General features: G+C 46.0%; 1 protein-coding gene across 1 annotated transcript in view; it reads right to left on the bottom strand.

Annotated features, from left to right (window-relative positions):
* The window catches only part of AACS (acetoacetyl-CoA synthetase), a 386,016-nt gene that overhangs the window by 32,177 nt on the left and 328,328 nt on the right, over nucleotides 1-25,511 (bottom strand). The window contains exons 12-13 of the mRNA XM_063964600.1: nucleotides 4,259-4,381; nucleotides 2,106-2,219 (exon numbers count right to left, since the gene is read on the bottom strand). Coding sequence (XP_063820670.1) covers nucleotides 2,106-2,219; nucleotides 4,259-4,381 — 237 coding nt within the window. The remainder of the gene's footprint in view (nucleotides 1-2,105; nucleotides 2,220-4,258; nucleotides 4,382-25,511) is intronic.

The raw sequence follows: 25,511 nt of genomic DNA, 5'->3' as shown, positions 1-25,511 counted from the left end.
GCCTGTTGGTGCCTCGGATCAAGATCCTACTCTACACCCCCCAATGTCTATCCCTGTGGAGCCCAGTGGAGCCCGCAGCAGAAATAAAACATGAGCAATGCCAAAAGGGTTTATTCAGCTTGGATCACTATTGAGACAGAAATAGCGATTATCTCAATCCTGCTTCTGCTAAAAATCACATGTGAAGCAGTGGTGTGCGGTGAGGTGAAGCAGAGCCTTTCCTGTCATACTAACATATACGCTAGAGTTTTAACTATATAAAGTATATGAAAAATACAAAGAATATATTCAAATTATCTTCTGTGTATTATTCTAATTAATCTAATTTTTATAGTAAAAACTCTATGACAGGTGAGGCAGTGCTGCCCCTGCCTATCTTTTCCGCACATCTCTGATCAAAACTTAGTATATACTGCTGCATCTTTGTATAATGCCCACATGAACCCTTGGGCTCATATATTGTGTGTAAGTCTGGCTCTGGTACTAGCCAGTGCCTCCTGAGCCATTTACCTCACTGCACATCCCTGTTGTTGAGAGCCGCCCAGAAAGGAAAGACGCCCACCAATGCAATTGCAAAATTGCGTATGCAGTCACAGAAATTGAGAAATTGTGATGCATATGCAGAAATCAAGCACCATAGGCAGTTGTGGACAGCCCAGTACTACGTGGAATAAGGAGAATGCAGTCACACTGGGCATTATGTTCTTAATTGCAGCTGACGTTAGATTCACGTCCCAAAAACGGGCATGCCACGCCTGCGTTTCCCCAACCACTCCATGTTACCTCCCACTAATGGTAACTTCCTGGTGAAACCACTGGGATCGCATTGCGACTTTAGCGCACACGCGATGCAAATACAGCACATGCGCAGTTGTCAGATACTTGGCCGATCTGCGTTTTTGCAATTTTGCGACTGAAGCTCAATAACCCCCATTGGTCTTGAAATTGTGCAATAGCAAAAACAAATGTGCAAACACAAGCTGTAGTGCAACCCATGCAATTTATAAAGTACTTGAAATAAGTTATGGAAAAAGAAAACAGTTTTTAAACTGTTTTAATGTGATGTATATAATGCAAACAACAGTTTAACATAAAAACCTTAAGCTAATGAGTCACATTAAGCAAAACCAATACTGATTATTCATCACGAACAGTAACTTCATTTTAATCAGCTGAAAGTGCTTTACAAAGTGAATATATGAAATTAAATTAGTAAGGTTTACAAGTATAAATTTTTGCATTATAAGCTTTCTTGCAATGTGCAATACATACATGTGGTTCTAATGACCATCTTGACTGTATACACAATGCAAAAGAGAGCAGGCATCAGGCTCATTGCTCTCCCAATCATAGCGGTCATTCCGACCCGTTCGCACGCTGCGGTTCATCGCAGCGGTGCAAACAGTTCGGAACTGCGCATGCGCAGCGGCCGCATTGCACGGGAGCGCCGTCGCCGGCCAGCGACGCCGCGTACAAAGAAAGTGGTCGCAGCAGCGACCGCAAGAAGATTGACAGGAGGAAGGCGTTCCGGGGCGTCAACTCACCGTTTTCCGGGCGTGGAGATCCGAACGCAGGCGTGTCCAGGCGTTTGGAGGGCGGATGTCTGACGTCAATTCCGGGAGCTTCATCGCTGGATCCATCGCACAGGGTAAGTAACTGCAGGGCTAGTCTTGTTTTACACAAAACTTTTTTAGCATAGAAGGGCTGCACAAGCGATCGCAGCACTGCTATGCTAAAGTACACTCCTCCATAGGCGGCGTCTAGTTGATCACACGAGCAGCAAAAAGTTGCTACGTGCGATCAACTCGGAATGACCCCCCCCATATTTCTTCCAGTTGCAACACAATAAGCAAGCATTATCAGAGAGCATTTCCATGGTTTTGGCCTCTGGATTTAAAGGGGCCATAACAGCTGTATACCTGGTGGCTTTGAAAATACACCTTCGTAAATGTACGAAGTTCAGTGTGGTGAAGGTAAACAGATTCTACTAGCATTATGCTGATATAAATCTGTGAATTAACAATTTAGAACTCAATGGCAAATACATTAAGCCCTTACATAATGTATCATCATTGAGCTATTGTTTTAGAATCCAAAATAATTACCTTCCTCATTCCAAGATTCCACTCCCATTGCAAGGTTCCTGGCCTGGATTTCCCCTCTGTAAACTGGAATGGTGACATTTTGTCCCATGAAACAAGATATAATATCTGTGCCGCCTGGAGGGGAAAACAATCCACTATAATCAAGTTGGCAAGTATAAAAGTACATTACAGAAGATGGGCAAACAAGATCTTATCATGTTATGTACTAATACAGCTGAGAGCTCAGAAGCACTTAGACGAAACAGGTGAAACAGCTAGCACACCCTGCTGTTACTGATCCTCCTAACTGATGGGGACAGTTAATGAGACAATGCTGATTGTTCTGTATATACATTTGTGGAATCCAATGTCCCATGTCCTAATTACTCTACCTACCAAAGTCAGTGCCATTCTGGCTGTTAGATCAAGCTACAGACGCACTGAATAGATAAAGTTTCATTATGGTCACCTTGTATACTAAAATACAGATTAAAATACAGATTAAACTGTCATAAACTAAATTTAGAACTCCTGAACTTAGAACTCCCTTATGTTTTTAAAATAATTAAGCCCCTTCAACAGCTAAACAGTTATAACATTTTCCACCCTTCTAGCTGTACCACTATCAGCACTGGATTGTAATTTCTCAGGAGCAAAATCCTCTTTACCATTATTGAACACCTGCCGTCATCTTGTAGCCTCACTGCATGCCACTGCACTGTATTGTTTATGTACAGTGTTCAGCACAGTACATTACCATGGTGCTTCACAAGTTAAATGTTAATTATGATAATGTAAATAACAATAAAAGATCCCCATACAGTGTGGCCATTTTACCTAAGCATTGTGAGCATATCTTTCTAGATTTTTCAGAAGAGGGTTTTTTCAATATTTAATCAGCCAACTTCTGAGACTAAACCTACATCTATGTAAAAGTGGGATGAAAAAAAGTGGGCTCCCCATTGCTGTTTACGAAGTGGCACCAAATTATAAAAAAAAAATAGACAGCACAGTATTTAGGGGGTCATTTCGAGTTGACAGCTAGCTGCATTTGTTCGCAGCGCAGCGATCAGGCTAAAAAACGGAAGTTCTGCTCATGTGTATGCGTCGCAATGCGCACGCGCAACGTACGGGCACAACGAGCGATGTAGTTTTACACAGGGTCTAGCGATGCATTTCAGTCGCACTGCTTGCCGCAGAGTGATTGACATGAAGTGGGCGTTTCTGGGTGGCAACTGACCGTTTTCAGGAAAAACGCAGGCGTGGCTGGGTGAACGCTGGGCAGGTGTGTGACTTCAAATCTGGAACTGAATAGTCTGAAGTGATCGCAAGCGCTGAGTAGGTTTTGAGCTACTCTGAAACTACACAACATTTTTTTGCAGGCGCTCTGCGATACAAGCGTTCGCACTTCTGCTAAGCTAAAATAGACTCCCAGTGGGTGGCGGCATAGCGTTTGCACGGCTGCTAAAACTAGCTAGCTTGCGATCAACTCGGAATGACCCCCCTAGATCAAGAGACTGCTAACATTTTGCACAGGTTCTGTTGTGTGATTTTTTTCTGCGAAAATTCTGCACTGTGCCTCAGGGGAGTGGGGAAGTGGGCTTCAATAAACGTGTTCTGTGGACATACCCTGAAGATCTTTTCAGAACAAAATTAACTTGAACAATTATTAAGTGATTTGTTTGTGATGTTGTTTGTCCAAAGGCCCGAGGTTATCTCTTAGGCGATAAGCCAGCTGGTCATAAAATACGAATGACTCCAGGAATACACAATGCCACTGGAAATCACAGACATTATGAAACGGTAGAGAACACAGGATTAGCTTGAATATCCTAGTTCTAACCTAGCAATGGATGTTTATATATATATATATATATAACTTGGATGCATAAATATGTGGCACAACCATAGTGCTTTTAGATTTCCCCTCAATCTGAATCAAAAGGACAACAAAGTGATTATGAACATAAATAACCTAAATATACATCATTTATAATAAGAATCTAATTTTTATGTGATATGTCTTAAAAGGGCCAACAAGGTTAAAAATAAAAACAAACTTATAAAACATTTGAGACACAGATAAAGATTACTAGATGTATTACTTTGGCATTGTAACATCAATATATGTACATTGGTCCACAAAGCTGCCCATTTAGACTGGATACTCATACCTGAGATAGACCCAAGCAGCACATTATTTTTTATATGCTCATACACGTAGTCATAGCTTTGTGGCTTTAGAGGTGACCCAGTTGATAGTATTGTATGAAGCGTTTTCAGACTGTTCGTTTCACCTGTTAAAAAAGTAATATTATGTTATCAAATCCCTTCATATTATTTACAAGTAATACCACTGTCACAAGTCCTCGTCTTATACAGTGCATCCGGAAAGTATTCACAGAGCTTCACTTTTTCCACATTTTGTTAAGTTACAGCCTTATTCCAAAATCGAAAAAAATCATTTTATCCCTCAAAATTCTACACACAATACCCCATAATGACAACGTGAAATAAGCGTTTTTGAGATTTTTGCAAATGTTTTAAAAATAAAAAAATCACATGTACGTAAGTATTCACAGCCCTTGCTCAATACTATGTTGATGCACCTTTGGCAGCAATTACAGCCTTAAGTCTTTTTGAATATGATGTCACAAGCTTGACACCTATCTTTAGGCAGTTTTGCCCATTTCTCTTTGCAGCACCTCTCTAACTATATCAGGTTGGATGGGAAGCGTCGGTGCACAGGCATTTTCAGATCTTTCCAGAGATATTCAATCAAATTCAAGTCTGGGCTCTGGCTGGGCCACTCAAGAACATTCACAGAGTTGTCCTGAAGCCACTCCTTTGATATCTTGGCTGCGTGCTTAGTGTCGTTGTCCTGCTGAAAGATGAACCGTCACCCCAGTCTGAGGTCAAGAGCGCTCTGGAGCAGGTTTACATCCAGGATGTCTCTATACATTGCTGCATTCTACTTTCCCTCTATCCTGACAAGTCTCCCAGTTCCTGCCACTGATAAACATCCCCACAGCACGATGCTGCTGCCACCACCATTCTTCACTGTAGTGATGGTATTGACCTGCTGATGAGCGGTGCCTGTTTTCCTCCAAACATGACGCCAGGCATTCACACCAAAGAGTTCAATCTTTGTCTCATCAGACCAGAGAATTTTGTTTCTCATGGTCTAAGAGTCCTTCAGGTGCATTTTGGCAAACTCCAGGCGGGCTGCCATGTGCTTTTTACTAAAGAGTGGCATCTGTCTGGCCACTCTACCATACAGGCCTAATTGGTGGATTGCTGCAGAGATGGTTGTCCTTCTGGAAGGTTCTCCTCTCTCCAAAGAGGAATGCTGTAGCTCTGACAGAGGATCCATCAGGTTCTTGGTCACCTCCCTGACTAGGACCCTTCTCCCCCAATCGCTCAGTTTAGACGGCCGGCCAGCTCTAGGAAGAGTCCTGGTGGTTCCAAACTTCTTACATTTACGAATGATGGAGCCCACTGTGCTCATTGGGACCTTCAAAGCAGCAGATATTTCTCTGTACCCTTCCCCAGATTTGTGCCTCGAGACAATCGGAGGAGGTCTACAGACAATTTCTTGGACTTCATGCTTGGCTTGTGCTCAGACATGCACTGTCAAGTGTGGGACCTTATATAGACAGGTGTGTGCCTTTCCAAATCATGTCCAATCAACTGAATTTACCACAAGTGGACTCCAATTAAGCTGTAGGAACATCTTAAGGATGATCAGTGAAAACAGGATGCACCTGAGCTCAATTTTGAGCTTCATGGCAAAGGCTGTGAACACTTATGTACATGCGATTTCTTCGTTTTTTTTTTTTTTTTAAATATATTTATTGTGCTTTTCAAGTATTACATTGACAACAAGCCCTTGTTAGGGGGCAAAAGCCACATGGGTGTCGAGTCAAAAAAAACATCATAACAGTGAATTCCACAGGGTTATTGACATACATATACAAATTTTTGCTGGGTCATTTAGTATTATCCCCATCTGTTTCTCTTACATTTTTATTCAATGAAAACTTTAAAATGTGAAAAATAAAGGAGGGAGTAAAGGGCTGGGGTTGGGGGGTATAGTGATAGGACCGTCCTGCTTTTGTATATTACATCTTAAGAGCCAGTGTTTATTATACATATAGTTCAAAACTTTTAATTATTTGAATAGGTTTTTAAGTAGTCTAAGTGACTGTGGGTTTCATATCTCCGAAAACCTACCTTGAAAAAAAGGGTGGGGGGGGGGGGGGGAGAGGGCTATTGACAACATTCGACTTTCGGCTCTTGATGACATGTTCAAGGATTTCGGTACATATTCTTATATTTTTTTATCTAGTTTTTTCATATTTGTGCTGGAGGTGGACAATCTAGTATTGTATACACTTTTGTCTTTTCAGTATCCGATTATGGTGCGGTTCACCTAGCATCTCATATCTTTCAAAGTACATATATCTCATCATTAGCGTGTCAACCTCTCTCAACGTAGGGGTGTGGTGAGCTATCCATGAGTTAAGAATAGCTTTCTTTGCCACCGTTACCAGCAAAGACAGAAATGGTATAAGGGGCTTTCTATCAGCTGACAGGTTCCATTTGTCGAAGTTGGCAAAAAGTAGAGGTATTGGATCCAAGGTCACGGACAATTGAAAGGTCTTATTCACATAGTGTACAAGTTTATTCCAATATTTTTTAATTTTGCCAAAGGACCACATGTTATAAAAAGTCGAGGCTGGTAGTGCCCCGCATTTCGGGCATTTACCATTTTCATCTTCCACATAGTGAGCTCGCTGGCTTTGTGATACATATGCCTTGTGTATTGTCTTAATGTGGACCTCTTGAAGGACCGATGCCCTTACTATGCGGAGTGTAGTTTCATAATATTTAAGCAGTTCATCAGTTGATGATAAAGAGGGTATATCTCTTATCCATAGCATTTGTAATTTCTGGGGTATAGTATGTGGATAGTGTGTTAGTAAAAGCGAGTACAGGAGTTTGGGTTTATATTTATGTTCGATGAACTTAGTGATAATTGGTTGTAAAGGGTCTCTGGAAGGTAGTGTTGGTGTGGACGCAGCCAGGGAATGGGCATAATGTTGAATCTGTGCTAAGGCATACATACTATTTTGCGGGATGGAAAATTCTGAGGTCAAGCGTTTAAGGGATTTTACTTGACCTCCTGGGTCAAATTCCTGAGATGTCATTTTGAGACCTTTATGTATTAATCTACGGCATACCGGGTTTTCCAACCCAGGCGTGAATGAAGGATTACCCCATAGTGGAATCCAGTCCAATCTATGTGGTGATCTTTTAATTTTCGCAGACACTGCATTCCAGGCCTCGTATATATCTTTAAACAGGATATTAGTGCGTAGATGTGCTGGTAACAACTGTCTTTTAGTTTGGATTAGAGCGCCCGGGGAGAATGGTGCAAATAATGCGCAATCTAGATCAAAGTCTACATATGTATTGTGTTCTAAGGCCCAGTCCATGGCTATCCTCATCAGTAGTGCTCTCGAGTATAGCAATAGGTCGGGGAAACCAAGAGCCCCCTCCCCTTTTGATCGTTTCAGCTTCCAGGATGCTATACGCGGTTTTTTAGATCTCCATATAAACCTGGTGCATAATCTGTCAAATTGTTTAATATCTTTCATGGTTAGTCTTATTGGAAGTAACTGCATGGAATACGTTAATCTTGGTAATAGCACTGTTTTAATCACTTCAATTCTACCAAGTACTGATAGAGGTAAGTCCTGCCATTTTTCCATTGTTTCAGCTATCTTAGTAATAATCGGAGTGAAATTTAGCCTATATAAATCCTCTAGCCGTCTTGGTATCTGGATACCCAGGTATTTAACGTGAGAAGATACCACCCGGATGGTCTGTAGTGCTGCACTTGTTTGTAAGTCGGGGGAATGCTCTGAGAGAATCAATAATTCTGATTTGCTGATATTTATTTTATACCCCGAAAATGCCCCAAATTTTGAGATTATGTCTAATGCCACAGGTATAGAATGTTCAGGGTGTGAGAAGAAGAGTAACATGTCGTCGGCGTACAAGGATACTCTGAGGTCAGAATTCCCAATTCGTATACCCGTATACCGAGGAGAATGTCTTATGGATATCGCCAGAGGTTCTAAAGCTAATATAAACAAGAGGGGGGAGAGAGGGCAGCCTTGTCGGGTGCCCCTCTTTATCTGGAAAGGGGAAGATAGCAGGCCATTACATATAATTTGGGAGGATGGGCTAGAGTATAATGTTTTTAAGAAAGAGATACATTTCTGCGATATTGCAAAACGATCCAGTACGTCATAAAGAAGGATCCCAGTGCACCATGTTGAAAGCCTTTTCAGCGTCCAAGGAAAGGAGCGCTCTGGATGTGTTCGACACGGCGCACTGGGAGTCGCAAACCGCCGCCAATAGCCTCCTCACATTTGCCATCTGGTTTCTACCCGCAACAAATCCCGTTTGGTCTCTATGAATAAGGGTGGGTAGCGCTCGACTCAATCTGGATGCTAAAATTTTTGTCAATATTTTATATTCGATATTTAACAGCGATATGGGCCTATACGATCCCGGGTCAGAGCGGTCCCTATCTGGCTCCAATAGTACTCTAATATTGGCCGTGTTATAGTATAAAGGCATTTCGCCTGTGTCTAGTATATAGTTAAATACCTTAACCAGTATATGGGTAACATGTGGAGCCAATAGTTTATAAAAATCCGTCGTGAAGCCATCCGGGCCTGGTGCCTTCCCTCCTTTAAGTTGGGAGATGGCGAGGACAATTCATCTTGAGTTATAGCGTCTAATAGTGTTTCTCCCAGTTCAGGTGATAGCTGCGGAACAGGCAAGTTCTCCCAAAAGGGGGATGTCTCTAAAGGGGCCGGTGGTGGGGCCGCGTATAATTTGCCATAAAATTCCGACAATACTTCTGCTATCTGCGTGTCAGAGGAAGTTAAAGTTCCATCTTTCATTTTTAGGGGATATATTATAGAGGGTGTGCGCTGTCCATTTAATAAGTTTGAGAGTAATTTGCTCGACTTGTTAGCAAATCTGTAGGATTTGCAATTTTTTGTAAAGGTATAAGAGGCCTCCATTTTAATGAATATTCCCTCAAAGTGGTTTTTAGCTGTAAGGTATGCTTCCTTAGTGATTGGGGATGGGGATAAAGAGTATTGTTGAAAGGAGGAAGTGAACGTTGCTTGGGCTGCTAAGTAATCTCGGAGTGCCTCCTTTTTTATGGCTGTAGAGTGGGAGATAATAGCTCCCCTGACCGTTGCCTTAAAGGCTTGCCAGAATAACACTATATTGTTCTCTTTCGTCTCCATGTTATCTTGTAGGAAATTCTCCCACGTTCTAAGCACTAAATCCCGGAGAGTCTGTGAAGATTTGAGGGACGAAGGACAGCGCCAGCGATAGCAGTTCCCTTTATCGGGGAGCATTTTAATATCCGCCCATACCACCGCGTGATCCGAGATCACGATCGGCTCCATATTTACTTCAGAGGCTTGTGGAAGTAAGGCAGCGGACATCAAAATATAGTCTATTCTAGAAAGGTTATTGGTAGCTGCTGAGAGGCAGGAGAAAGCGCTGTCAGTTGGGTGTAGAGCGCGCCATGCGTCCACTAATTGTAGCTCCTTCGCTACTTGTGGGATACCAAATCGGGGCACTCTAATCTTGGTGCTACTGGTGTTCTGTCGGTCTAGCTGGGCAGCAGAGATTAAATTCATGTCCCCACATACGATCATGGGTATATGTGAGTATGGAAGCAGTAGTGTCACTAGTTTCTGCATGAAATGTTTTGAGTATACATTGGGGGCATATACCGAGGCACATATAAACTTCATCTGGTCGTACAGCAGTTGACAAATAACATATCTACCCGATGTGTCAGCCACAATATCAGATATATCTATCTGAATGCTAGATCTCGCAATAATGGCCACCCCTCTGGCTTTAGAATTAAATGAGACAGACGTCAAAACCCTCCATCCCAGCATGTTAAGCTTAAGTATTTCGCTAGGAATAAGATGGGTTTCTTGCAAGCAAACTACGTCTAGGCGTAGTTTACGTAAGTACATTAACACACATTTTTGCTTTTTAGGCGAATTGAAACCCCCTACGTTCCAACTACCAATTTTTAGCGACATGGGCCCAGGGTATAAGGGAATTGTAGTTCAGTGTGCTAAAAAGCTTATAATTTTCTTCAAACCTTGGTCTAACGGTCCACCATAAGAGCTCAGGGCTGCATATATACTGACTAGCATTATAGATAGCAGGACGGTCCGGGAAGGGCAGGGGTTGGGATAAGGAGCAGGCCTGTGGTGTGGCCAACATAGAAAGAAAAATAAGAATTTACTCACTGGTAATTCTATTTCTCGTAGTCCGTAGTGGATGCTGGGGACTCCGTAAGGACCATGGGGAATAGACGGGCTCCGCAGGAGACTGGGCACTCTATAGAAAGATTTAGGACTATCTGGTGTGCACTGGCTCCTCCCCCTATGACCCTCCTCCAAGCCTTAGTTAGGAACTGTGCCCGGAAGAGCTGACACAATAAGGAAGGATTTTTGAATCCCGGGTAAGACTCATACCAGCCACACCAATCACACCATATAACACGTGATAGGAACCCCGGTTAACAGTATGATAACAAATGGAGCCTCTGAAGAGATGGCTCACAACAAAACCCGATTTTTGTAACAATAACTATGTACAGGTATTGCAGACAATCCGCACTTGGGATGGGCGCCCAGCATCCACTACGGACTACGAGAAATAGAATTACCGGTGAGTAAATTCTTATTTTCTCTGACGTCCTAGTGGATGCTGGGGACTCCGTAAGGACCATGGGGATTATACCAAAGCTCCCAAACGGGCGGGAGAGTGCGGATGACTCTGCAGCACCGAATGAGAGAATTCCAGGTCCTCCTCAGCCAGGGTATCAAATTTGTAGAATTTTGCAAACGTGTTTGCCCCCGACCAAGTAGCTGCTCGGCAAAGTTGTAAAGCCGAGACCCCTCGGGCAGCCGCCCAAGATGAGCCCACCTTCCGTGTGGAATGGGCTTTTACAGATTTAGGCTGCGGTAAGCCTACCGCAGAATGCGCCAGCTGAATAGTGCTACAAATCCAGCGCGCAATAGACTGCTTAGAAGCAGGAGCACCCAGCTTGGTGGGTGCATACAGGATAAACAGCGAGTCAGTCTTTCTGACTCCAGCCGTCCTGGAAATATAAATTTTTAGGGCCCTGACTACGTCCAGCAACTTGGAATCCTCCAAGTCCCTAGTAGCCGCAGGCACCACAATAGGTTGGTTCAAGTGAAAAGCTGAGACCACCTTTGGGAGAAACTGAGGACGAGTCCTCAATTCTGCCCTATCCATATGGAAAATCAGATAAGGGCTTTTACAAGACAAAGCCGCCAATTCTGAAACCCGCCTGGCCGACGCCAGGGCCAACAGCATGACCACTTTCCACGTGAGATATTTTAAATCCACAGTCTTAAGTGGTTCGAACCAATGTGATTTCAGGAATGCCAAAACCACATTGAGATCCCAAGGTGCCACTGGGGGCACAAAAGGAGGCTGAATATGCAGTACTCCTTTGACAAAAGTCTGAACTTCAGGCAGTGAAGCCAGTTCTTTTTGGAAGAAAATCGACAGAGCCGAAATCTGGACCTTTATGGACCCCAATTTGAGGCCCAACGTCACCCCTGCTTGCAGGAAGTGCAGGAATCGACCCAGGTGAAATTCCTCCGTCGGGGCCTTCATGGCCTCACACCAAGCAACATATTTTCGCCAAATGCGGTGATAATGTCTTGCGGTGACATCCTTCCTGGCTTTGATCAGGGTAGGGATGACTTCCTCCGGAATGCCCTTTTCCTTCAGGATCCGGTGTTCAACCGCCATGCCGTCAAACGCAGCCGCGGTAAGTCTTGGAACAGACAGGGTCCCTGCTGCAGCAGGTCTTGTCTGAGCGGCAGAGGCCAAGGGTCCTCTGTAAGCATCTCTTGAAGTTCCGGGTACCAAGCTCTTCTTGGCCAATCCGGAACCACGAGTATGGTTTTCACTCCTCGCCTTCTTATTATTCTCAGTACCTTGGGTATGAGAGGTAGAGGAGGAAACACATAAACCGACTGGTACACCCATGGTGTCACTAGAACTGCCACCGCTATCGCCTGAGGGTCTCTTGACCGGGCGCAATATCTTTTCAACTTCTTGTTGAGGCGGGACGCCATCATGTCTACCTGTGGTTTTTCCCACCGGTTGACCAGCATTTGGAAGACTTCTAGATGAAGTCCCCATTCTCCCGGGTGGAGGTCGTGCCTGCTGAGGAAGTCTGCTTCCCAGTTGTCCACTCCCGGAATGAACACTGCCGTCAGTGCTAACACATGATTCTCTGCCCATCTGAGAATCCTTGTGGCTTCTGCCATCGCCATCCTGCTTCTCGTGCCGCCCTGTCTGTTTACATGGGCGACCGCCGTGATGTTGTCTGACTGGATCAGTACCGGCTGGTTTTGAAGCAGTGGTCTTGCCTGGCTTAGGGCATTGTAAATGGCCCTTAGCTCCAGGATATTTATGTGGAGAGAAATCTCCTGATTTGACCACAGTCCTTGGAAATTTCTTCCCTTTGTGACTGCCCCCCAGCCCCGAAGGCTGGCATCCGTGGTCACCAGGACCCAGTCCTGTATTCCGAATCTGCGGCCCTCTAGTAGATGAGCCCTCTGCAGCCACCACAGCAGCGACACCCTGGTTCTGGCCGATAGGGTTATCCGCTGTTGCATCTGGAGATGGGACCCGGACCATTTGTCCAACAGGTCCCACTGGAACGTCCTTGCGTGGAACCTTCCGAATGGAATTGCTTCGTACGAAGCTACCATTTTTCCCAGGACTCGTGTGCATTGATGTAGCGACACTTTTCCTGGTTTTAGGATGTCTCTGACCAGAGATGACAATTCCTCGGCTTTTTCCAGTGGAAGAAACACTCTTTTCTGGTCTGTGTCCAGAATCATTCCCAGGAACAGAAGACGTGTCGTCGGAACCAGCTGTGACTTTGGAATATTGAGAATCCAGCCGTGCTGTTGTAGCACTTCCTGAGAAAGTGCCACCCCCACTATTAACTGTTCTTTGGACCTCGCCTTTATCAGGAGATCGTCCAAGTACGGGATAATTAAAACTCCCTTCTTGCGAAGGAGTATCATCATTTCGGCCATTACCTTGGTAAAGACCCTCGGTGCCGTGGATAACCCAAACGGCAGCGTCTGGAACTGATAGTGACAGTCCTGTACCACAAATCTGAGGTACTCCTGGTGCGGAGGGTAAATGGGGACATGCAGGTACGCATCCTTGATGTCCAGGGATACCATGTAATCCCCCTCCTCCAGGCTCGCAATAACCGCCATGAGCGATTCCATCTTGAACTTGAACCTTTTGATATAAGTGTTCAAGGCTTTTAAATTTAAGATGGGTCTCACCGAACCGTCCGGTTTCGGTACCACAAACATTGTGGAGTAGTAACCCTTTCCTTGCTGAAGGAGGGGTACCTTGACAATCACTTTCTGTGAATACAGTTTTTGAATAGCCACCAACACTGCCTCCCTGGCAGAGGGAGTTGCCGGCAAGGCAGATTTTAGGAAACGGCGGGGGGGAGACGTCTCGAATTCCAGCCTGTACCCCTGAGATACTACTTGAAGGACCCAGGGATCCACTTGTGAGAGAGCCCACTGTGTGCTGAAAAACCTGAGACGTGCCCCCACCGTTCCCGATTCCGCCTGAGCAGCCCCAGCGTCATGCTGTGGACTTACCGGACGCAGGGGAGGACTTCTGCTCTTGGGAACTAGATGTGTGCTGCAGCTTTTTCCCCCTTCCTCTGCCCCTCGGCAGAAAGGATGAGCCTCTAGCCCGCTTAGTTTTCTAGGGCCGAAAGGACTGTACCTAATAATACGGTGCTTTCTTTTGCTGTGGGGTAAAAAAGTCGATTTCCCAGCAGTAGCTGTGCAAACGAGGTCTGAAAGACCTTCCCCAAAAAGTTCCACCCCTTTATAGGGTAAAACTTCCATGTGCCGCTTGGAGTCGGCATCACCTGACCATTGCCTAGTCCATAACCCCCATCTGGCGGCAATGGACATAGCGCTTATTTTTGATGCCAGCCGGCAAATATCCCTCTGTGCATCACGCATGTATAAGACCGCGTCTTTTATATGGTCAATCGTTAGCAAAATATTGTCCCTATCCATGGTATCAATGTTTTCCGACAGGGAGTCTGACCACGCAGCTGCAGCACTGCACATCCAAGCTGATGCAATAGCGGGTCTCAATATAATGCCAGTGTGTGTGTATATAGCTTTTAGGGTACTTTCCTGCTTTCTATCAGCAGGTTCTTTTAGGGCGGCCGTATCCGGAGACGGTAGTGCCACCTTCTTTGATAAGCGTGTCAGCGCTTTATCTACCCTAGGGGGTGTTTCCCAGCGTGACCTATCCTCTGGCGGGAAAGGGTACGCAGCCATTAACCGTTTAGAAATGATCAATTTCTTATCTGGGGAAGTCCACGCTTCCTCACACACCTCATTTAATTCGTCAGATGCAGGAAAAACTACTGGTAGTTTTTTCTCACCAAACATAATACCCTTTTTTGTGGTACCTGGGGTATCATCAGAAAATAAGAATTTACTTACCGATAATTCTATTTCTCGTAGTCCGTAGTGGATGCTGGGGACTCCGTCAGGACCATGGGGATTAGCGGCTCCGCAGGAGACAGGGCACAAAAGTAAAAGCTTTAGGATCAGGTGGTGTGCACTGGCTCCTCCCCTATGACCCTCCTCCAAGCCTCAGTTAGGATACTGTGCCCGGACGAGCGTACACAATAAGGAAGGATTTTGAATCCCGGGTAAGACTCATACCAGCCACACCAATCACACTGTACAACCTGTGATCTGAACCCAGTTAACAGCATGATAACAGCGGAGCCTCTGAAAAGATGGCTCACAACAATAATAACCCGATTTTTGTAACAATAACTATGTACAAGTATTGCAGACAATCCGCACTTGGGATGGGCGCCCAGCATCCACTACGGACTACGAGAAATAGAATTATCGGTAAGTAAATTCTTATTTTCTCTGACGTCCTAAGTGGATGCTGGGGACTCCGTCAGGACCATGGGGATTATACCAAAGCTCCCAAACGGGCGGGAGAGTGCGGATGACTCTGCAGCACCGAGTGAGAGAACTCCAGGTCCTCCTCAGCCAGGGTGTGCCCCTGACCAAGTAGCAGCTCGGCAAAGTTGTAAAGCCGAGACCCCTCGGGCAGCCGCCCAAGATGAGCCCACCTTCCTTGTGGAATGGGCATTTACATATTTTGGCTGTGGCAGGCCTGCCACAGAATGTGCAAGCTGAATTGTACTACACATCCAACTAGCAATCGTCTGCTTAGAAGCAAGAGCACCCAGTTTGTTGGGTGCATACAGGATAACAGCAAGTCAGTTTTCCTGACTCCAGCCGTCCTGGAAACCTATATTTTCAGGGCCCTGACAACATCTAGCAACTTGGAGTCCTCCAAGTCCCTAGTAGCCGCAGGTACCACAATAAGCTGGTTCAGGTGAAACGCTGACACCACCTTAGGGAGAAACTGGGGACGAGTCCGCAGCTCTGCCCTGTCCGAATGGACAATCAGATATGGGCTTTTGTGAGACAAAGCCGCCAATTCTGACACTCGCCTGGCCGAGGCCAGGGCCAACATCATGGTCACTTTCCATGTGAAATATTTCAAATCCACAGATTTGAGCGGTTTAAACCAATGTGATTTGAGGAATCCCAGAACTACGTTGAGATCCCACAGTGCCACTGGAGGCACAAAAGGGGGTTGTATATGCAGTACTCCCTTGACAAACTTCTGGACTTCAGGAACTGAAGCCAATTCTTTCTGGAAGAAAATCGACAGGGCCGAAATTTGAACCTTAATGGACCCCAATTTGAGGCCCAACGTCACCCCTGCTTGCAGGAAGTGCAGGAATCGACCCAGGTGAAATTCCTCCGTCGGGGCCTTCATGGCCTCACACCAAGCAACATATTTTCGCCAAATGCGGTGATAATGTCTTGCGGTGACATCCTTCCTGGCTTTGATCAGGGTAGGGATGACTTCCTCCGGAATGCCCTTTTCCTTCAGGATCCGGTGTTCAACCGCCAGGCCCATAGACACTCCTGTTTGCAGGAAATGCAGGAATCGACCGAGTTGAAATTTCTTCGTGGGGCCTTCCTGGCCTCACACCACGCAACATATTTTCGCCACATGTGGTGATAATGTTGTGCGGTCACCTCCTTCCTGGCTTTGACCAGGGTAGGAATGACCTCTTCCGGAATGCCTTTTTCCCTTAGGATCCGGCGTTCAACCGCCATGCCGTCAAACGCAGCCGCGGTAAGTCTTGGAACAGACATGGTACTTGCTGAAGCAAGTCCCTTCTTAGCGGCAGAGGCCATGAGTCCTCTGTGAGCATCTCTTGAAGTTCCGGGTACCAAGTCCTTCTTGGCCAATCCGGAGCCACGAGTATAGTTCTTACTCCTCTACGTCTTATAATTCTCAGTACCTTAGGTATGAGAAGCAGAGGAGGGAACACATACACCGACTGGTACACCCACGGTGTTACCAGAACGTCCACAGCTATTGCCTGAGGGTCTCTTGACCTGGCGCAATACCTGTCCAGTTTTTTGTTCAGGCGGGACGCCATCATGTCCACCTTTGGTCTTTCCCAACGGTTCACAATCATGTGGAAGACTTCCCGATGAAGTCCCCACTCTCCCGGGTGGAGGTCGTGCTGAGGAAGTCTGCTTCCCAGTTGTCCACTCCCGGAATGAACACTGCTGACAGTGCTAACACATGATTTTCCGCCCAGCGAAGAATCCTTGCAGTTTCTGCCATTGCCCTCCTGCTTCTTGTGCCGCCCAGTCTGTTTACGTGGGCGACTGCCGTGATGTTGTCCCACTGGATCAATACCGGCTGACCTTGAAGCAGAGGTCTTGCTAAGCTTAGAGCATTGTAAATTGCTCTTAGCTCCAGTATATTTATGTGGAGAGAAGTCTCCAGACTTGATCACACTCCCTGGAAATTTTTTCCTTGTGTGACTGCTCCCCAGCCGTTCAGGCTGGCATCCGTGGTCACCAGGACCCAGTCCTGAATGCCGAATCTGTGGCCCTTTAGTAGATGAGCACTCTGCAGCCACCACAGAAGAGACACCCTTGTCCTTGGAGACAGGGTTATCCGCTGATGCATCTGAAGATGCGATCCGGACCATTTTTCCAGCAGATCCCACTGAAAAGTTCTTGCGTGAAATCTGCCGAATGGAATCGCTTCGTAAGAAGCCACCATTTTTCCCAGGACCCTTGTGCAATGATGCACTGACACTTTTCCTGGTTTTAGGAGGTTCCTGACTAGCTCGGATAACTCCCTGGCTTTCTCCTCCGGGAGAAAACCTTTTTCTGGACTGTGTCCAGAATCATCCCTAGGAACAGCAGACGTGTCGTCGGAGACAGCTGCGATTTTGGAATATTTAGAATCCACCCGTGCTGTCGTAGAACTACTTGAGATAGTGCTACTCCGACCTCCAACTGTTCTCTGGACCTTGCCCTTATCAGGAGATCGTCCAAGTAAGGGATAATTAAGACGCCTTTTCTTTGAAGAAGAATCATCATTTCGGCCATTACCTTGGTAAAGACCCGGGGTGCCGTGGACAATCCAAACGGCAGCGTCTGAAACTGATAGTGACAGTTTTGTACCACGAACCTGAGGTACCCTTGGTGAGAAGGGCAAATTGGGACATGGAGGTAAGCATCCTTGATGTCCAGGGACACCATATAGTCCCCTTCTTCCTGGTTCGCTATCACTGCTCTGAGTGACTCCATCTTGATTTGAACCTTTGTATGTAAGTGTTCAAATATTTCAGATTTAGAATAGGTCTCACCGAGCCGTCTGGCTTCAGTACCACAATATAGTGTGGAATAATACCCCTTTCCTTGTTGTAGGAGGGGTACTTTGATTATCACCTGCTGGGAATACAGCTTGTGAATTGTTTCCAATACTGCCTCCCTGTCGGAGGGAGACGTTGGTAAAGCAGACTTCAGGAACCTGCGAGGGGGAGACGTCTCGAACTTCCAATCTGTACCCCTGGGATACTACTTGTAGGATCCAGGGGTCCACTTGCGAGTGAGCCCACTGCGCGCTGAAACTCTTGAGACGACCCCCCACCGCAGCAGAGTCCGCTTGTACGGCCCCAGCGTCATGCTGAGGACTTGGCAAAAGCGGTGGGGGGCTTCTGTTCCTGGGAATGGGCTGCCTGCTGCAGTCTTCTTCCCTTTCCTCTATCCCTGGGCAGATATGACTGGCCTTTTGCCTGCTTGCCCTTATGGGGACGAAAGGACTGAGGCTGAAAAGACGGTGTCTTTTTCTGCTGAGATGTGACTTGGGGTAAAAAAGGTGGATTTTCCCGCTGTTGCCGTGGCCACCAGGTCCGATGGACCGACCCCAAATAACTCCTCCCCTTTATACGGCAAAACTTCCATGTGCCGTTTGGAATCTGCATCACCTGACCACTGTCGTGTCCATAAACATCTTCTGGCAGATATGGACATCGCACTTACTCTTGATGCCAGAGTGCAAATATCCCTCTGTGCATCTCGCATATATAGAAATGCATCCTTTAAATGCTCTATAGTCAATAAAATACTGTCCCTGTCAAGGGTATCAATATTTTCAGTCAGGGAATCCGACCAAGCCACCCCAGCGCTGCACATCCAGGCTGAGGCGATCGCTGGTCGCAGTATAACACCAGTATGTGTGTATATACTTTTTAGGATATTTTCCAGCCTCCTATCAGCTGGCTCCTTGAGGGCGGCCGTATCTGGAGACGGTAACGCCACTTGTTTTGATAAGCGTGTGAGCGCCTTATCCACCCTAAGGGGTGTTTCCCAACGCGCCCTAACTTCTGGCGGGAAAGGGTATAACGCCAATAATTTTCTATCGGGGAAAACCCACGCATCATCACACACTTCATTTAATTTATCTGATTCAGGAAAAACTACAGGTAGTTTTTTCACACCCCACATAATACCCTCTTTTGTGGTACTTGTAGTATCAGAAATATGTAACACCTCCTTCATTGCCCTTAACATGTAACGTGTGGCCCAAATGGAAAATACGTTTGTTTCTTCACCGTCGACACTGGAGTCAGTGTCCGTGTCTGTGTCGACCGACTGAGGTAAATGTGCGTTTTAAAGCCCCTGACGGTGTTTGAGACGCCTGGACAGGTACTAATTGGTTTGCCGGCCGTCTCATGTCGTCAACCGACCTTGCAGCGTGTTGACATTATCACGTAATTCCCTAAATAAGCCATCCATTCCGGTGTCGACTCCCTAGAGAGTGACATCACCATTACAGGCAATTGCTCCGCCTCCTCACCAACATCGTCCTCATACATGTCGACACACACGTACCGACACACAGCACACACACAGGGAATGCTCTGATAGAGGACAGGACCCCACTAGCCCTTTGGGGAGACAGAGGGAGAGTTTGCCAGCACACACCAAAACACTATAATTATACAGGGACAACCTTTATATAAGTGTTTTTCCCTTATAGCATCTTAATATATATAATCATATCGCCAAATAAGTGCCCCCCCTCTCTGTTTTAACCCTGTTTCTGTAGTGCAGTGCAGGGGAGAGCCTGGGAGCCTTCCCACCAGCATTTCTGTGAGGGAAAATGGCGCTGTGTGCTGAGGAGAATAGGCTCCGCCCCCTTTTCGGCGGACTTCTTCTCCCGTTTTTCTGAGACCTGGCAGGGGTTAAATACATCCATATAGCCCCAGGGGCTATATGTGATGTATCTTTTAGCCAGTATAGGTATTTCATTGCTGCCCAGGGCGCCCCCCCCAGCGCCCTGCACCCTCAGTGACCGCTGGTGTGAAGTGTGCTGACAACAATGGCGCACAGCTGCAGTGCTGTGCGCTACCTCATGAAGACTGAAAAGTCTTCTGCCGCCGGTTTCTGGGCCTCTTCACTCTTCGGCATCTGCAAGGGGGTCGGCGGCGCGGCTCTGGGACCGGACTCCATGGCTGGGCCTGTGTTCGATCCCTCTGGAGCTAATGGTGTCCAGTAGCCTAAGAAGCCAATCCATCCTGCACGCAGGTGAGTTCACTTCTTCTCCCCTAAGTCCCTCGTAGCAGTGAGCCTGTTGCCAGCAGGACTCACTGAAAATAAAAAACCTAACAAAACTTTTACTCTAAGCAGCTCTTTAGGAGAGCCACCTAGATTGCACCCTTCTCGGCCGGGCACAAAAATCTAACTGAGGCTTGGAGGAGGGTCATAGGGGGAGGAGCCAGTGCACACCACCTGATCCTAAAGCTTTTACTTTTGTGCCCTGTCTCCTGCGGAGCCGCTAATCCCCATGGTCCTGACGGAGTCCCCAGCATCCACTTAGGACGTCAGCGAAATGTGTAATACATTTTTCATAGCCTCAATCATATAACGGGTGGATCTATTGGAGGGTACACTCGTCTCATCATCGTCGACACTGGAGTCGGTATCCGTGTCGACGTCTGTATCTGTCATCTGAGGTAGCGGGCGTTTTATAGCCCCTGATGACATTTGAGACGCTTGGACAGGCACAAGCTGAGTAGCCGGCTGTCCTATGTCGTCAAACCTTTTATGTAAGGAGCTGACACTGTCACGTAATTCCTTCCATAAGTCCATCCACACTGGTGTCGACCCCGCAGGGGGTGACATCACATTCACAGGCATTTGCTCCGCCTCCACATCATTATCCTCATCATACATGTCGACACAGCAGTACCGACACACAGCAGACACACAGGGAATGCTCTTACAGAGGACAGGACCCCACAAAGCCCTTTGGGGAGACAGAGGGAGAGTATGCCAGCACACACCAGGGCGCTATATATCACAGGGATATCACATATAAAGAGTGTTTTCCCTTATAGCTGCCTATATATATTGTATACTGCGCCTAAATTGTGCCCCCCCTCTCTTTTTAACCCTTTCTGTAGTGTATTGACTGCAGGGGAGAGCCAGGGAACTTCCTTCCAGCGGAGCTGTGAGGGAAAAATGGCGCCAGTGTGCTGAGGGAGTTGGCTCCGCCCCTTTTTCGGCGGGCTTTCTCCCGCTATTTTATCGTTTCTGGCAGGGGTTAATATATGGTGTTAGTTTTGCCAGCCAAGGTGTTACTATTGCTGCTCTGGGCGCCCCCCCCCCCCCCCCCAGCGCCCTGCACCCATCAGTGACCGCAGTGTGTGGTGTGCATGAGGAGCAATGGCGCACAGCTGCAGTGCTGTGCGCTACCTTGGAGAAGACAGAAGTCTTCAGCCGCCGATTTTCCGGACCACCTTCTTGTTTCTGGCTCTGTAAGGGGGGCGGCGGCGCGGCTCCGGGAACGGACGACGAGGTCGGGTCCTGTGTTCGATCCCTCTGGAGCTAATGGTGTCCAGTAGCCTAAGAAGCCCAAGCTACCACCACTTAGGTAGGTTCGCTTCTTCTCCCCTTAGTCCCTCGTTGCAGTGAGCCTGTTGCCAGCAGGTCTCACTGAAAATAAAAAACCTAAACTATACTTTCTTCTAGGAGCTCAGGAGAGCCCCTAGTGTGCATCCAGCTCAGCTGGGCACAGAAATCTAACTGAGGCTTGGAGGAGGGTCATAGGGGGAGGAGCCAGTGCACACCAGATAGTCCTAAATCTTTCTATAGAGTGCCCAGTCTCCTGCGGAGCCCGTCTATTCCCCATGGTCCTTACGGAGTCCCCAGCATTCACTAGGACGTCAGAGAAATAAAATACATAAAATAATAAAATACAACATATAACACATTTAGAACTTCCGAACATATTGAGTAACTCACGGTTACCCAGAGTCATTGTAATGCAAGGCAGGTACTCCAGCCGCCGGGTTTCCACCCCATTAGAACATACGTAGTGCCGGTACAGCGAGAATTATAAATAACCTGGAAAACTACATCTACACTATGCCGTATCAATTTAGTGGTTTCCTAACCTGACCCGTGGTGTTGCGGTATCATAACAGCGTTTATATCTCTCCCAACAAACTATTCACTTATTACAAGATCAATGTTTAATGTCTGCGAAAGAGGAAGAGCCTAGGTCGTCCATGAGGCTATGGACATTCTCCCATTGTAGAGGAGGAGGGGGGGAGGGGGGGTGGGGGGTGTTGAGAGGGGGGGGTGGGGGAGGCATGTGAGGGCTCTACCCCTTCTGGAGAAGTGGTGATTAAGTTATTGGTTTATTCGTATTCTCTTAAAGCGCTTATATCAATCATTCTATGGGAGATAGGAGTAGAAATCTAATATAATGTATTCTCTAATCTAGCAGATAGGTCAGCATGAGCAACAGGTCTGGTCTAAGGTATAAACCGTTGCAGAAACATTTAGATATAAGTACGGATAATAATACCAGTAGGGGTAGACAGTGTGATCATACTCGTAGCGTGTATTTTCAATCCATCTCCGCTGAACTTGGTGATATATGTCCAGCGACAAGTCCCAAGAAGCAGACACATCACAATGTCTGCAAGAGAATTTACTATTCCATCCCAGGTTGTCCCAAGAAATGTGGATTTTAGGGTCTTCATTCACATTCTGACATTCTGGAGACATAGGCGTCTGCTGTTAATTCCTCCGCTAGGTAGGCTTCTGCATCTTTCGGGGACATGAAGTCTTTGAAGGAGGAGCCATTGTACAGACGCAATCGCGCCGGGTAAAGGAGAGCGAACTTTCTGCCATCTTGTATAAGCTTGGAGCATATGGGTGCGAATTCTCTCCGCGCCTTTGAAAGTTCCGCCGAATAATCTTGGAAGATTAATATTTTATGGCCGTCCCATAAAAGCTGGCGCTGTCGGCGCGATGCCGTCCACAGTAGCTCTTTGTGAAGAAAGTTCAGTGGTTTAAAGATAACTGCACGTGGTCTGGCTCCCTCTTGTGGTCGTATAGGGCCTAGCCTATGAGCCCTTTTTATAATAAGGTCGGAGCATCTATCTTTTACCAGCAGTAATTCTGGTAGGGTCGTTTTAATAAAATCAAATAGGTCTTGACCTTTGACAGACTCTGGCAAGCCTATAATCCTTAAATTCCCCCTGCGTGACCTATTCTCCAGATCTTGGATTTTATTTTGCAATATATGTATTTCTTTGGTATTCTGAGATGTCGGTTTTTTAAGATTCGCCACATCTGTAAATGTCTCACCTAGTCTTTGTTCCACATTAAGAACTTTTTGTGTGAGATGGGATAGTTGTTTATTTATATCAGCCGTCTGCTCCTTTAACATGGGGGCTATGGCAGCCTGAATTGTAGCTATCATGTCTCTGTCTAGAGCTGTGCTGCACTGTACCTTTTTGGTAGTCCCTGCTGGGCGGGAGTCACCTTTAGAGCGGTCCCCTTCCTCAGCCTCGTGGGTGCCGTCTTCTGCTGAAAGAGGCGATGGATCTCGCTGCTCCCGTCTGGAGACGGCGTCCAGCGCCATCTTGTTTTGGGAGGATCCCCCCTGCTGTTTTTCTTTTGCTGCTCGCGATCTGGACATGACAGGAAAGTACCTGTCCATTCAGCGGGATGCGGTGCCAGCAGTCTCCCGTAGCTGGGGTCTCCCAAGAGAGGCTTAAAAGCCGTGGTTAATGGGGTGAAGGTGGCCGGCGGTCCGGAGCTCCGGTGACTAGCGGCCGCACATCGGAGACCGGAAGCGGAAGTCTATCTCGTTTTTTATTTTTAATAAATTTGCAAAAATCTCAAAAAAAACTTTTTTCAAGTTGTCATTATGGGGTATTGTGTTTGTAGAATTTTGAGGGGAAAAATGAATTTATTCCATTTTGGAATAAGGTTGTAACATAACAAAATGTGGAAAAAGTGAAGCACTGTGAATACTTTCCGGATGCACTGTATATACGGAGAATTGAGCATAAATACTACTTTAATACAAAACAGTACAAATAGTACTTTAAAACAAAACATTGAAGAAAAAAATTGAGACCTTTTGGGTCACCATAGAAACAGGGAACAGACATAATTCACACTGGAGTGATCTATAGACCACCAGGAGAGGGAGAGGAATCAGACAGGTAGAGAAATTCTTCAAAGGAAGAGACATACTAGAACACGAGGAGGACATACACTGAAACTGGAGGGTGGTAATTCAGAGGAAATTTGCGGAAATATGACTTCACAGAAAGGGTAGTGGATAAGTGGAATAGCCTCCTGCCAGAGGTGGTTGAGGCTAAGACAGTAGAGCAATTTAAACATGCTTAGGATAGGCATAAGAATAGTCTTACGAAGGCCTAAGGAACAAATAGTGTTGAAGCTGCCAAAAAGATAAATAAAAAATGGCAGACAAGATGGGCAAAGAGGTTCTTATCTGCCGTCAAATTCTAGGGGGTAAATTTACTAAGATGGGAGTTCTATTTAAGATGGGATGTTGCCCATAGCAACCAAACAGATTCCAGGTATTATCTTCTAGAAGGTGCTAGATAAATGAGAAGTAGAATCTGATTGGTTGCTATGGGCAACATCCCATCTTAAATAGAACTCCCATCTTAGTAAATTTACCCCTAGGTTTCTATGTAATTCAATTAGCTACGATTACCCACTTTCACGCAAAAAACTGGCTGTTATTGTGACTCACGAAAATGGACCTATCCAACTATTCACAGAACTTTACATGTGATATATCATACGATGTAACAGGGATTTCTTTTCACCACCTCCTCAGTAGGTAAAAAGTTGTGGAAAACCCCTATTTCAAGGTGAAAATGTTGGGATTTGGTTTGGAAACCACTGGGACACCCCCCTTAAAGACTAATTAAGCACTTACAAGTGCTTAAGTATTTTTATTTTGCTAATAATGACAAGGCATGCTGCATATCAATTTAATCAGCAGAAGCTGCTTGTGCGTCTTATTGGATTACTTTGCGTCCAAGATGCATTTTGGAAGAAAAAAGCATAAATAAGCTCGGCTTAACGAGTCACACAGCACTCACACGTTATGTGTAACGCGACTTGTAGCGCACGGAACAAAGATGTAAGAGTACATACCTGTATATCTGTAAAATGATATCCGAAAAATTAGACAGAAATGATTTATCTGAAAATCAGCAAAAGATGGAGCATATGGTGGCTCAGTGAAGGTAGCGGTTGAAAACCAATTCAGGATGTCTTCCAAAATGTGTAATTCACACACCTTACAGCTCCATAAAATAATCCATTTCCCAAAATAAATCTTATCTTTTTGCATTTGTGTGTAAAACCATTTAAGTTGTGTAATATGTAGAATATTCAGCGTCACCCATGACTGATCATATCTATCTACCACCTTGAGAAATCACTGCCATTTTGTCTTGCTAATTTGTAATTGCACACAATAGGAAAAACACAT

The sequence above is a fragment of the Pseudophryne corroboree genome, chromosome 1, assembly GCF_028390025.1.
Source record: "Pseudophryne corroboree isolate aPseCor3 chromosome 1, aPseCor3.hap2, whole genome shotgun sequence".
NCBI lineage: Eukaryota > Metazoa > Chordata > Amphibia > Anura > Myobatrachidae > Pseudophryne > Pseudophryne corroboree.
This window is presented reverse-complemented; position numbering and strand designations above follow the sequence as displayed.